We start from the raw sequence: 13897 nt of genomic DNA on the forward strand, positions 1-13897 counted from the left end.
TTGTTTTGAATATGGAAATCTTACAAGGAGCCTTTTATTTGTGGATTGCTGGCATTTGTGCCAGTTGTTTGGGTTTTGCTATTGAATTCATTTATTTTTGGCATAAGAGGAGGAAGTTGAATATAGAAGTGAGAGAGGTTCCGTAGATAAGATCTTGAAATATATCTTCAATTGGAATAAATTACATAAAATATGAGTGTTTTCTTGTTGTTGAATTAAAAGTGAACTAGCACTGAAACTGAACTAGAACTGAACTAGACCTGAACTAGAACTGAACTAGAAACTGAACTAGAACTGAACTAGAACTGAACGACTAGAAACTGAACTAGAACTGAACTAGAACTGAACTGAACTAGAACTGAACTAGAACTGACTAGAACTGAACTAGAACTGAACTGAACTAGAACTGAAACTAGAACTGAACTGAACTAGAAACTGAACTAGAACTGAACGAACTGAACTAGAACTGAACTGAACTGAACTAGACTGAACTGAACTAGAACTGAACTGAACTAGAACTGAACTAGAACTGAACTAGAACTGAACTAGAACTGAACTAGAACTAGAACTGAACTAGAACTGAACTAGAACTAGAAACTGAACTAGAACTGAACTAGAACTGAACTAGAACTGAACTAGAACTAAACTAGAACTGAACTAGAACTGAACTAGAACTGAACTAGAACTGAAACTAGAACTGAACTAGAACTGAACTAGAACTGAACTAGAACTGAACTAGAACTGAACTAGAACTGAACTAGAACTGAACTAGAACTGAACTAGAACTGAACTAGAACTGAACTAGAACTGAACTAGAACTGAACTAGAACTGAACTAGAACTGAACTAGAACTGAACTAGAACTGAACTAGAACTGAACTAGAACTGAACTAGAACTGAACTAGAACTGAACTAGAACTGAACTAGAACTAGAACTGAACTAGAACTGAACTAGAACTGAACTAGAACTGAACTAGAACTGAACTAGAACTGAACTAGAACTGAACTAGAACTGAACTAGAACTGAACTAGAACTGAACTAGAACTGAACTAGAACTGAACTAGAACTGAACTAGAACTGAACTATAGAACTGAACTAGAACTGAACTAGAACTGAACTAGAACTGAACTAGAACTGAACTAGAACTGAACTAGAACTGAACTAGAACTGAACTAGAACTGAAACTAGAACTGAACTAGAACTGAACTAGAACTGAACTAGAACTGAACTAGAACTGAACTAGAACTGAAACTAGAACTGAACTAGAACTGAACTAGAACTGAACTGAACTAGAACTGAACTAGAACTGAACTAGAACTGAACTAGAACTGAACTAGAACTGAACTAGAACTGAACTAGAACTGAACTAGAACTGAACTAGAACTGAACTAGAACTGAACTAGAACTGAACTAGAACTGAACTAGAACTGAACTAGAACTGACTAGAACTGAACTAGAACTGAACTAGAACTGAACTAGAACTGAACTAGAACTGAACTAGAACTGAACTAGAACTGAACTAGAACTGAACTAGAACTGAACTAGAACTGAACTAGAACTGAACTAGAACTGAACTAGAACTGAACTAGAACTGAACTAGAACTGAACTAGAACTGAACTAGAACTGAACTAGAACTGAACTAGAACTGAACTAGAACTGAACTAGAACTGAACTAGAACTGAACTAGAACTGAACTAGAACTGAACTAGAACTGAACTAGAACTGAACTAGAACTGAACTAGAACTGAACTAGAACTGAACTAGAACTGAACTAGAACTGAACTAGAACTGAACTAGAACTGAACTAGAACTGAACTAGAACTGAACTAGAACTGAACTAGAACTAGAACTGAACTAGAACTGAACTAGAACTGAACTAGAACTGAACTAGAACTGAACTAGAACTGAACTAGAACTGAACTAGAACTGAACTAGAACTGAACTAGAACTGAACTGAACTAGAACTGAACTGAACTAGAACTAGAACTGAACTAGAACTGAACTAGAACTGAACTAGAACTGAACTAGAACTGAACTAGAACTGAACTAGAACTGAACTAGAACTGAACTAGAACTGAACTAGAACTGAACTAGAACTGAACTAGAACTGAACTAGAACTGAACTAGAACTGAACTCGAACTGAACTAGAACTGAACTAGAACTGAACTAGAACTAAACTAGAACTGAACTAGAACTGAACGAACTAGAACTGAACTGAACTAGAACTGAACTAGAACTGAACTAGAACTGAACTGAACTAGAACTGAACTAGAACTGAACTAGAACTGAACTAAACTAAAACTGAATTAGATCTTATTAAACTATAGTCCTTGGAACTAATCTTAAACCTTTCGCCCTCAACATTGTCCATTGGATTCATTATGTCATTTTGTAACATTTAATTAAATTTTAATTAAAATCCTTTCACAAAATTAAACATTGATTTGATTAAAAATTGAACTAGAACTGAACTAGAACTGAACTAGAACTGAACTAGAACTGAACTAGAACTGAACTAGAACTGAACTAGAACTGAACTAAACTAAAACTGAATTAGATCTTATTAAACTATAGTCCTTGGAACTAATCTTAAACCTTTCGCCCTCAACATTGTCCATTGGATTCATTATGTCATTTTGTAACATTTAATTAAATTTTAATTAAAATCCTTTCACAAAATTAAACATTGATTTGATTAAAAATTGTTTGTTTTTATGTTAAAAAAACTGCTAAAAATTAAATTTTATTCTTCTCTACAGTTGAAATTATAATGACTATAAAATTCTATAAAACCAATAAAATAATAAAACTTAAATGTGTTTTTCATAAAAATCTCTAATAATTAAATTAAATTGATAAATACAAAAAAGTAAAACATACCAAAGAAATTAAAAGCAAATAAATATTTAAGATAAAATTCTTAAAACAACCATGTGTTTAAGTATACGAAATTTCTGCAACCCCTGTCGAGGTCAGTATATAAAAAAAAATACACATTTAACAAAATTTCTATTTAACTTTAATTAAATCGAAAATTTACATTTAATAAATGTCGTCAATCTCTAACTAACAAATAAAATTTAATTTAAGAAATTAAATCTAACAATTAACAATTATAGTATCTATTAAAGACGTCACGAAAAATTTGTCAAAATTACGTTAAATTTTGTGTATGTGTGTAAAATTTTAATATAAATTTGTATTTTTAAATAAACAAAAATATTTGAAAAATTTATTTTAAAGCTAATAAAATTGGTATTCTTGTTTTTGTGGTAGATAAAGTATTAAAGTACAGACATACATATAATTTTAGCTAAAATGTTCTAAAATTAATTTCGAAAATTGTTTCTATATTTTTTAAAAAATTTTGAAATCTCACGTCGCGACAACATTTGATTTCTTTGGCTGCCATTTGGTTTTGTTTTGTAGATGATTTTTTCGTATTGTTTGTTGCTGTGTATTTGTTTTTATTTTTTTAATTTTGCGAGACTTTTTGGCTTTTTAACTATAAACTAAGCATATATTTTAAATAGAAGAATTTTCAGAAACACCCTACATCATAGGGGTCAAAAGGGGCAGTGTCATAATATGTTAATCTTTAGAAACTGAACTAGAACTGAACTAGAACTGAACTAGAACTGAACTAGATCTGAACTAGAACTGAACTAGAACTGCACTAGAACTGAACTAGAACTGAACTAGAACTGAACTAGAACTGAACTAGAACTGAACTAAACTAGAACTGAACTAGAACTGAACTAGAACTGAGCTAGAACTGAACTAGAACTGAACTAGAACTGAACTAGAACTGAACTAGAACTGAACTAGAACTGAACTAGAACTGAACTAGAACTGACTAGAACTGAACTAGAACTGAACTAGAACTGAACTAGAACTGAACTAGAACTGAACTAGAACGGAACTAGAACTGAACTAGAAACTGAACTAGAACTGAACTAGAACGAACTAGAACTGAACTAGAATGAACTAGACTGAACAGAACTGAACTAGACTGAACTAGAACTGAATGAACTAGAACTGAACTAGAACTGAACTAGACTGAACTAGAACTGAACTAGAACTTAAACTAGAAACTGAACTAGAACTGACTAGAACTGAACTAGAACTGAACTAGACTGAACTAGAACTGAACTAGAACTGAACTAGAACTGAACAGAACTGAACTAGAACTGCACTAGAACTGAACTAGAACTGAAATAGAATGAACTAGAACTGAACTAGAACTGAACTAGAATGAACTAGAAAATGAACTAGAACTGAACTAGAACTGAACTAGAACTGAAACTAGAACTGAACTAGAAACTGAACTAGAACTGAACAGATACTGAACTAGAACTGACACTAGAACCTGAACTAGAACTGAACTAGATCTGAACTAGAACTGAACTAGAACTGAACTAGAACTGAACTAGAACTGAACTAGAACTGAACTAAAACTGAATTAGAACTGAATTAGAACTGAACTAGAACTGAGCTAGAACTGAACTAGAACTGAACTAGAACTGAACTAGAACTGAACTAGAACTGAACTAGAACTGAACTAGAACTGAACTAGAACTGAACTAGAACTGAACTAGACTGAACTAAAACTGAACTAAAACTGAACTAAAACTGAACTAGAACTGAACTAGAACTGAACTAGAACTAAACTAGAACTGAACTAGAACTGAACTAGAACTGAACTAGAACTGAACTAGAACTGAACTAGAACTGAACTAGAAACTGAACTAGAACTGAACTAGAACTGAACTAGAACTGAACTGAACTAGAACTGAACTAGAACTGAACTAGAACTGAACTAGAACTGAACTGAACTGAACTAGAACGAACTGAACTAGAACTGAACTAGAACTGAACTAGAACTGAACTAGAACTGAACTAGAACTGAACTAGAACTGAACTAAACTGAACAGAATGAACTAGAACTGAACTGAAACTGAACTAGAAACTGAACTAGAACTGAACTAGAACTGAACTAGAACTGAACTAGAACTGAACTAGAACTGAACTAGAACTGAACTAGAACTGAACTAGAACTGAACTAGAACTGAACTAGAACTGAACTAGAACTGAACTAGAACTGAACTAGAACTGAACTAGAACTGAACTAGAACTGAACTAGAACTGAACTAGAACTGAACTAGAACTGAACTAGAACTGAACTAGAACTGAACTAGAACTGAACTAGAACTGAACTAGAAAGAACTGAACTAGAACTCAACTAGAACTGAACTAGATCCGAATATGAACTATAAATTTGGATTTCAAATCAATATCCATATGAGATTAAACTACTTTAGTTGTGGGGATATAGTGTAATGTATAATTCCCCTAGAATCAGCAAAATTATATTCTTATTTCTAACAAATATATTTATAGCACATTTCTCCTTTTTTGCAGCAAACAAATATTTCTCTAAAATTTCTGTGAACCTGTTACTATTTGAAATGGAAATTTCTCCATAATACTTTCGAGATTTTTTTAAAAAACTATTCGCAAGAAAATTTACAACGACAACCGCAATTTTGTTGCTAATGTTTTCATCTTTTTATAAAATAAATTTTCTGGTTGAACTATTTTTCTTAGTTTTATGTTATTAGTGTGATGTTGAGAAATTTTTATTAGTTGCTATTTTTAATGTGAAAAAATTTTGCGTTGTTTTGATTTTTTATAAAAATTTCTTTTGTTAATATTTTAGACGTGTGTTATAATTATGATGTTTTAGTTAATTGTTATTGTTTTCTTTATAATATTTCGTTTTTTTTTTATATCTATTTTTATTATATAGATATAAATATATATAAAATATTCCGATTATATTTTAGAAACAAAAATTTGTTTATAAATTGATTTTCATAAATCATGAGGCAACCTAAATTTTTCTCATATGGTCAACAGAGACACGTGGTTGTCTGTCTAATGGCTGACTTTTTGACTCATACGATTTTAGGAGGAATATAAATAGATTAGTGTTTATATAGTCTATAGACTGGAGTATATAGTATATTCTACAGACTGGAATATAGTCTAGGCTATAGATTCGACTTGAGTGTAGTCTATAGTCAAGTCCATAGTCTAGGCTATTGTCTAGTTCAGTCCAAAGTCTAGTCTATAGTCTTGTCTAAAATCTGGTCGATAGTCGTAACTATAGTCTATTCTTTAGATCGAACTATATAGTCTTGATTATACTGCAGTTTATTTTATGAACTATAGCTACTCTAGTCTATAACTATAGACTAGAGTTTGGACTAAAGTCTAGTCTATGTTCTTGTCCATAGTTTTGACTACAGTACAGTCTAAAGTCTTTTTTTCTAGTGTACTAATTCAAAGTTCTGTTCTCGTTACTTTCTCTATTAATAAACTGACTGGATTGATTGAGGCTATTGTCTAGTTCAGTCCAAAGTCTAGTCTATAGTCTTGTCTAAAATCTGGTCGATAGTCGTAACTATAGTCTATTCTTTAGACCGAACTATATAGTCTTGATTATACTGCAGTTTATTTTATGAACAATAGCTACTCTAGTCTATAACTATAGACTAGAGTTTGGACTAAAGTCTAGTCTATGTTCTTGTCCATAGTTTTGACTACAGTACAGTCTAAAGTCTTTTTTTCTAGTGTACTAATTCAAAGTTCTGTTCTCGTTACTTTCTCTATTAGTAAACTGACTTGACAGACTTTTCATATAAAAAAAATTAAAATTTGAGAAAAATTACAAAATTTTCATATAAAGAATATTTTAGTAAAAAAAAACTTAAAAAGATATTCTTGAAAAATAAATAACTTAACATGGAAATCAATTACGACGATGTTCTTACTCAAGATTTCCCCTTTATGTTGGATCTCTGTCCCGTTCAAGCGTTTCCACCCAATTCTGAAGAACAAAATTTAGCTCAAAAATGGTTGGAGTATTTGTGCACCTATGAAGTTGAAGATTTGAATGATAGACGTCTCAGAAATGTTTATATCAGTCATTTATGTACCGCCTTAGTACAGCGTCAACTTTATGGGCCTTTCGTTAAGGAACCAGTTAAGGGAGGGAAATTGGAAAAAATAGATTTTCATGCTGTGGCTGTGTGTCCTAATACAAGCATGGCTTTGCAGCAGATGCAACCAAATGCTCATTCCACCATGCAGTTACCAGCCAGGGAAACCTCAAATTTGACCATGACTTTGAAACCCAGTAAACCTAGTGTTTGTAGTCCCGAGCAGTCTTCTTATACAGTGGTAAATGCCACCAAGACTATAAATTCTACAGGTAGCAAGGATCATAAGTTAATTCCTTTCTTTAACGGATTTCATGTTCAAAAATTCTTTATTTATTTAAGGAGTTGAATCCCAGGGTCAAATATCTGTAGGTTCCACCAATTTGTCGTTTAATTTAACTAGTGGTGGAGCTGGACCTAGTTCCCCTTGTAGCTGTCCTCCTAAACCTTGTCAATGCTCAGCTGATCCTTGTAATTGCAATCGTTCTACTGCTGGTGCTGATTCACCACATCCTCAAGATGAAGATATCATTTGCAATTATCTAATGCAACAGCTAAATTTTACCCCCGAATTTCTGAATAATTTTGATGCTACTCTAACCTCTTTTATGGATTTATGTAAAGTTACTTCGGTGGAGGGAAAAACCCAAAATCAATCACAATTATCTGTAACAACACACAAGCATTATTTTTTACCCAAAAACCCCTCATCGCTAAAAGAAACAAATACCGCCCAAACATCAAAACATGATATCGTGGAGACAAGATCTGTCACAACGCCTCCGGATTATGAAGAAATGCGTGAGGATATCAATGAGTTATTGGAGGCTATAAAGGCTGAATTATGTGGAGATTCTGAACCGGGCAGTAATGATTATTTAGATCGTGAATTGTCACGTTATAAAAGTTTTCTTATGGTTAATTCTTATTTGGCGGACCATTTGAAATCTTTAACTTCTGACATAAAATTGCGCAATTGTTTGTTATTGAGTTTACAAAATGATTTAGTTAAATTGTTAAATGAGGAAAAATAAATCTGAATAAAATCTAAAATTAAATAAAATTGCTTTATTAACTTAATCCGAAATCTTTATTGTTTATTTTCCAGGACGCTCTAATAAAACGGAACGCCAGACACAGGAATTTACCGATAATGCGAGTGTACAAAATCATATCACTTCACCACAACGTTCCTCCAAACGTGTATCAAGCATTTCCGTTAATATGCCAGCGGCCGGTTTAGGCTCTCGACCGCCCAGCATTATTTCCTCAACGAACAGCAATGACGAGGGTGGCTTTAATGAACCTTCACCCGAAATTAAGGCCAAACTAAGGCCTGCCTATGACTTTGAAAGTCCCAAACATCAAACGCGTCTGGTGCAACAGAGTCCCACCAAAATTCATAAATCGGCCAACGAACCACAGGCCGCAGACGAAGCCGATGAAGAGGCTGAAAAACCTAGTCTTAATTATGTAGATGTAGGCTATCGCCTTAATCCCGATGGCAGTGAGGCCCGTGAGGTGTTTGGCGAATCAGAGCTGTATGATACCGCCGCCAAAGTTTCCGATATGCATAAGAAATTCCATGCCAATGGTTTTGCCCAAGAGACTAGCACAGTTTATGCCATTATTAAGCCAGATTTATTACCCAATAATCCTACAGATATGTATTATGCGGCTAAGCCTCAGCAGGACAAAATAACTTCGCCCACTAAAACTAATTCGGGCTCAAATTCCCTAGTAGGTTCACCCACAAAAACTGCCAGTTCTCCTCCCGTGGGTGTGGTGTCGCCCATACGACGACGCAGCTCGGAAATAAGCATTAAATCCACACCACCCATGTCACCGGCCTCGGCTGCCAGCAATGCAAATTCATCTTCCAATTCACGTTCCATGTCTTCGATTGCCAAGGGTGTGGCACCCATAGCCTCACTCGATGCAAATGAAGATTTAGGTTCTTCTGACATACCAGCATTACCGGAAAGGCCGCCACCGGCGGCTGCTCTTATCAATAATGTTGATGTTTTAGATATGCAGGATTTGGAATATGCCGATACTAGTGCTGGCGAAGATGAAGATGATTTAATGCGTACCATTGAGGGTGATGTGGATTTAGTTGATTATGTTTATATAGATGATAAACTAATGCAGGCAACGGAACCAGTTGCAGCGCCCACTGAGGTTATTAGTCGAGAAGATAGCAGCCTACCCGATGCTATGACAGCCGATGAAGCTGAGCGATTGTTGAGCTCAAGGTAAGTGAGAATTTTGAATTTGATAAAGTAGTTTAGGTTAAGTGTTATCAGAAGAAAAAAAAATGCACAAATAAATTAAGACACTGAAGGTTTTAGATTTCTAGGTTAGGTTCAAACTTTTTTCTAACTAAATTATATTGAGTCTTAAAAAACTGTTTCAATGTTTTTCTAAAAAATTATAATTTTATTTTGAGTAAATTTATCAAACGTCCTGTTTTATAATATGACAAATGTTAATGTAAATGTTTATGTAAATTTCTGGAAATTACTTGGTTTTTATTAGTAATATATTGGTTTTGTTGTATTTGACTTTCTTGCCTAATGCTGTGGTTTCTATGATTAAGATCTTTACAAATTGAAACCAAAGTTAACATCATAAGTGAAAATTTCCATATAACTACTTATAATTAAGTTATCATCTGTAAGTAATCAAGCAAATGAAGGATATAAAGTAAAAGTAAATAATTGCTAAAATTGAAATTTAAGTAAATACGATATTTATTTTTCAATTTAATGCTATAAAAGTTGTTTTTTTTAGCTGACTAGAGCTTAAAATCATACTAGTTACCATCCTATCTACTAGTATAATGTCAAGTGGTGTAACGTTAAGTTTCATTAATTAATGATAATGTTGGTTGTTAGTTCTTTCTAGAGTATTGGGCCTAGTAGTTCGTAAATATCCTTACCTTAATTTTCGCTACTTATGCATTACATTAGTTACCTTTCTGTATACTGGTAGTGAGTAGTTTCATTGGCCTATGATATTTTTATACCTTTATCTTGGTGTATTTAAGGTCAATTTCTACAATAAAAGTATTTTTCGCTATGATCTTTTCATATCATTCTGGCAACAAGTCAATTTCGTATAACCTGTTCAAAAGTGAAGCGTAACCTACAGAGAGATCGTATGTCTACGTTGATCGAATGAAATAGTAGTCGGACGATCTTTTTTGTATCTTTCCGTCGACATGTGGTTCGCCACCAGAAGAACTTTTCAACATGATTGAGGACATGATTGAATCAAGTCAATTTCGGATACTCTAATGAAGTTGTTTTCTTAGCTGACTAGAGCTTCAAATCTAATACTAGTTACCATCCTATCTACTAGTATAATGCCAAGTGGTGTAACGTTAAGTTTCATTATATTCAATAATGTTGGTTGTTAGTTCTTTCTAGAGTATCGGCCCTAGTAGTTCGTAAATATCTTTACCTTAATTTCCGCTACTTGTGCATTACATTAGTTACCTTTCTGTATACTGGTAGTGAATAGTTTCGTTGGCCTATGATATTTTTATGCCTTTATCTTGGTGTAATTAAGGTCAATTTCTACAATAAAAGTATTTTTCGCTATGATCTTTTCATATCATTCTGGCAACAAGTCAATTTCGTATAACCTGTTCAAAAGTGAAGCGTGTCCTACAGAGAGATCTTATGTCTACGTTGAACGAATAAAATAGTAGTCCGACGATCTTTTTTGTATCTTTCTGTCGGCGTGTGGTTCGGCACCAGAAGAACTTTTAAACTTTTGAGGACATCATTGAATCAAGTCAATTTCGGATATTCTAATGATGTTTTTGTCTTAGCTGACTAGAGCTTAAAATCATACTAGTTACCATCCTATCTACTAGTATAATGTCAAGTGGTGTAACGATAAGTTTCATTTAAAAGTGATAATGTTGGTTGTTAGTTCTTTCTAGAGTATTGGCCCTAGTAGTTCGTAAATATCCTTACCTTAATTTTCGCTACTTATGCATTACATTAGTTACCTTTCTGTATACTGGTAGTGAGTAGTTTCATTGGCCTATGATATTTTTACCTTTATATTGGTGTAATTAAGGTCAATTTCTACAATAAAAGTATTTTTCGCTATGATCTTTTCATATCATTCTGGCAACAATTCAATTTCGTATAACCTGTTCAAAAGTGAAGCGTGTCCTACAGAGAGATCGTATGTCTACGTTGATCGAATGAAACAGTAGTCGGACAATCTTTTTTGTATTTTTCTGCCGACGTGTGGTTCCAGAAGAACCTTTCAACATGATTGAGGACATGATTGAATCAAGTCAATTTCGGATACTCTGTTCTGAAGTAAAGCATATCCCAAGGAGATCGTATGACTGCATTGATCAAAAGAAATAGTAGTCGGGCGATCTTTTCTCATATTTCTGGCAACATATTGTTTCGCGCTAGAAGAAATTTTCTTATTTTAAGGTCATGATCAAATCAAGTCAGTTACTGATACTCTAACCTGATCGGTAGTCTTCTAAGCCAATTTCAGATATCCTTTTCTGAAATAAAGCGTATACCAGAGAGAGCGTTATGCATCGATCGAAATGAATAGTCGTCGGAGGGGTAAGGCGGATGAAGAAAATCAGGAACAATTTCATTCGGTACAGGTTCCCTGTAATGATTGGGCTAGATTTCTAAATCTAATAACGTATAGGACCCCTTTGGTCTCACCAAATATAGAACATAACTTCAGATACTCTGCGTTCTACATCGATTGATGGCAACATATTGTTCCGAGCTAGAAAATGGTGAAACCAATGGAACACATTCACTTTTATTTAAATTAGGGAACTACAACAAAACTTCGATATAGTATATAGTTAGTCCCAGATACTTATGTATATATTTTTTTAAATAAATCATTTATCCCCCCTCTAGCATTTCCCTAAAAGAGCTGGCAACATTATAAACATTTCCAAAATCTGTACCAGAATCTTATTGTGGTCTATTGTCGTCTGTGAGTTGTCAGCATCAATACAAAAATAAAAAACTATAACTTCCTTGCGGCTTTTAGTATTATTAAATATGTCTGTCTATACTCTCTGTCAATGTTTATTTAACCTGTTGGCCCAATGCTGGAAAGAAACTCAATGTGTCTTTATTTAGATTTGTGTGGTCTTGTTGGCAAAATGTCTCTTTGTATGCAACCATTCAAAACATTTTCCTTTTCATATCAATGTGGTTATTTTTTAATAGAAAGTTTTTGTTGAAATTGAAATAAAAATAGTTTTTTTTTTCTATGTTGTTTTGGTAGATAAATAAAGGAAGTATGTAAAATGTATATATAAACATTTCTTAAAATAGTATATTATCATTTACATATATGTACATACATATTCAAGTCCATGGAAATGTCGGTTTTATAATCAAGCTTATGTAGAAGCTGATGCTGTGTTGGTATGTGTTTTGCCAGTAGAAAATATTTTTAGAAAATTCTTTATGATATTTTTGTATAATATTTAAAAATATTTTTATTTAATTTTAGATAAAAAACATTATTATTAATGTAATTGTTGTGAGTAGGAGTTGAAAACCATTACTAATTAAATGAAATAAATTTTTGAAAAATTTTATTTTTAAAGAAAATTTTTGGTAAAATTTCTTTTAAAGGTATATTTGGTAAATTTTCTTTTTAACATTTTTTTGGTAAATTTTCTTTTCAAAGGAAATTTTTGTTCAGTTTTCTTTTTAAAGGAATTTTTGTTAAATTTTCTTTTTAAATGAATTTTTTTGGAAAATTTGGAATATAAAAAATTTCGAAAATATATCTTTTTATAAATTTCTTTTTATAGGAAATTTTCCATTAATTTCCTTTTTATAGGAAATTTTCCATAAATTTCCTTTTTATAGAAAATTTTCCATAAATTTCCCTTTTATAGTAAATTTTCCATAAATTTCCTTTTTATAGGAAATAATCAATAAATTTATCTTTATAGGAAATTTTCCATAAATATCATTTTTTTTTATAGGAAATTTTCCATAAATTTTATTTTTTAAGGATTTTTCCATAAATTTCCTTGTTATAAGGAATTTTCCATAAATTTCCTTTTATAGTAAATTTTCCAATAAATTTCCTTTTTATAGTAAATTTTCCATACATTTCCTGTATATAGTAAATTTTCCATAAATTTTCTTTTTATAAGAAATTTTCCATAAATTTCCTTTTTATAAGAAATTTTCCATAAATTTCCTTTTTTTAGGAAATTTTCCATAAACTTCCTTTTTTAGGAAATTTTCCATAAATTTCCTTTTTTTAGGAAATTTTCCATAAGTTTCCTTTTTTTAGGAAATTTTCCATAAATTTCCTTTTTATAGGAAATTTTTCATAAATTTCCTTTATATAGAAAATTTTCCATAAATTTCCTCTTTATAGGAAATTTTCCATAAATTACCTTTTTATAGTAAATTTTCCACAAATTTCCTTTTTATGGGGAATTTTCCATAAATTTACTTTTTATGGGGAATTTTCTAATAAAAAGTAAATTTATGGGGAATTTTCTATAAATATCCTTTTTATTGAAATTTTCCATAAACTTCCTTTTTATAGGAAATATTCTATAAATTTTCTTTTTATAGTAAACTTAATAAATTTCCTTTTTATAGCAAACTTTCCATAAATTTCCTTTTTATAGCAAACTTTCCGTAAATTTCCTTTTTTTAGGGAATTTTCCATAAATTTAATTTTTTATGGAATTTTCCATAAATTTCCTTTTTATAGCAAACTTTCCGTAAATTTCCTTTTTATAGCAAACTTTCCGTAAATTTCCTTTTTATAGTAAATTTTACATAAATTTCCTTTTTTAGGGAATTTTCCTTCATTTTATTTTTTTAGGGAATTTTCCATAAA

At 31.9% G+C, this 13897-nt stretch overlaps 2 protein-coding genes across 2 annotated transcripts in view; both read left to right on the top strand.

Moving 5' to 3' along the window:
- Positions 1–9284, top strand: part of LOC119608316 (serine/arginine repetitive matrix protein 1-like) — a 39978-nt gene extending 30694 nt beyond the window's left edge. The window contains exon 2 of the mRNA XM_037962688.1: positions 8115–9284. Within this exon, the coding sequence (XP_037818616.1) occupies positions 8115–9265 (1151 nt within the window). The 3' untranslated portion in view covers positions 9266–9284. The remainder of the gene's footprint in view (positions 1–8114) is intronic.
- LOC119608310 lies at positions 6696–8064 on the top strand. The gene is made up of 2 exons (XM_037962683.1): positions 6696–7278; positions 7349–8064. The coding sequence occupies exons 1-2, from the start codon at positions 6810–6812 to the stop codon at positions 8038–8040; spliced, it is 1161 nt and encodes a 386-aa protein (XP_037818611.1). The 5' UTR covers positions 6696–6809; the 3' UTR covers positions 8041–8064.
- Positions 9285–13897: the final 4613 nt, after the last annotated feature.

This window comes from Lucilia sericata, unplaced genomic scaffold (genome assembly GCF_015586225.1).
Source record: "Lucilia sericata isolate MDLA Ls3-8-SP2 unplaced genomic scaffold, ASM1558622v1 Contig000820F_arrow, whole genome shotgun sequence".
NCBI classification, from domain to species: domain Eukaryota; kingdom Metazoa; phylum Arthropoda; class Insecta; order Diptera; family Calliphoridae; genus Lucilia; species Lucilia sericata.

Bases quoted from the DNA above. Each gene is read 5' to 3' on its own strand.
- LOC119608310 (XM_037962683.1), top strand. From the start codon at position 6,810: ATGGAAATCAATTACGACGATGTTCTTACTCAAGATTTCCCCTTTATG. The intron at 7,279-7,348 runs GTAGCAAGGATC...TATTTATTTAAG, and splicing joins CAAGACTATAAATTCTACAG to GAGTTGAATCCCAGGGTCAA.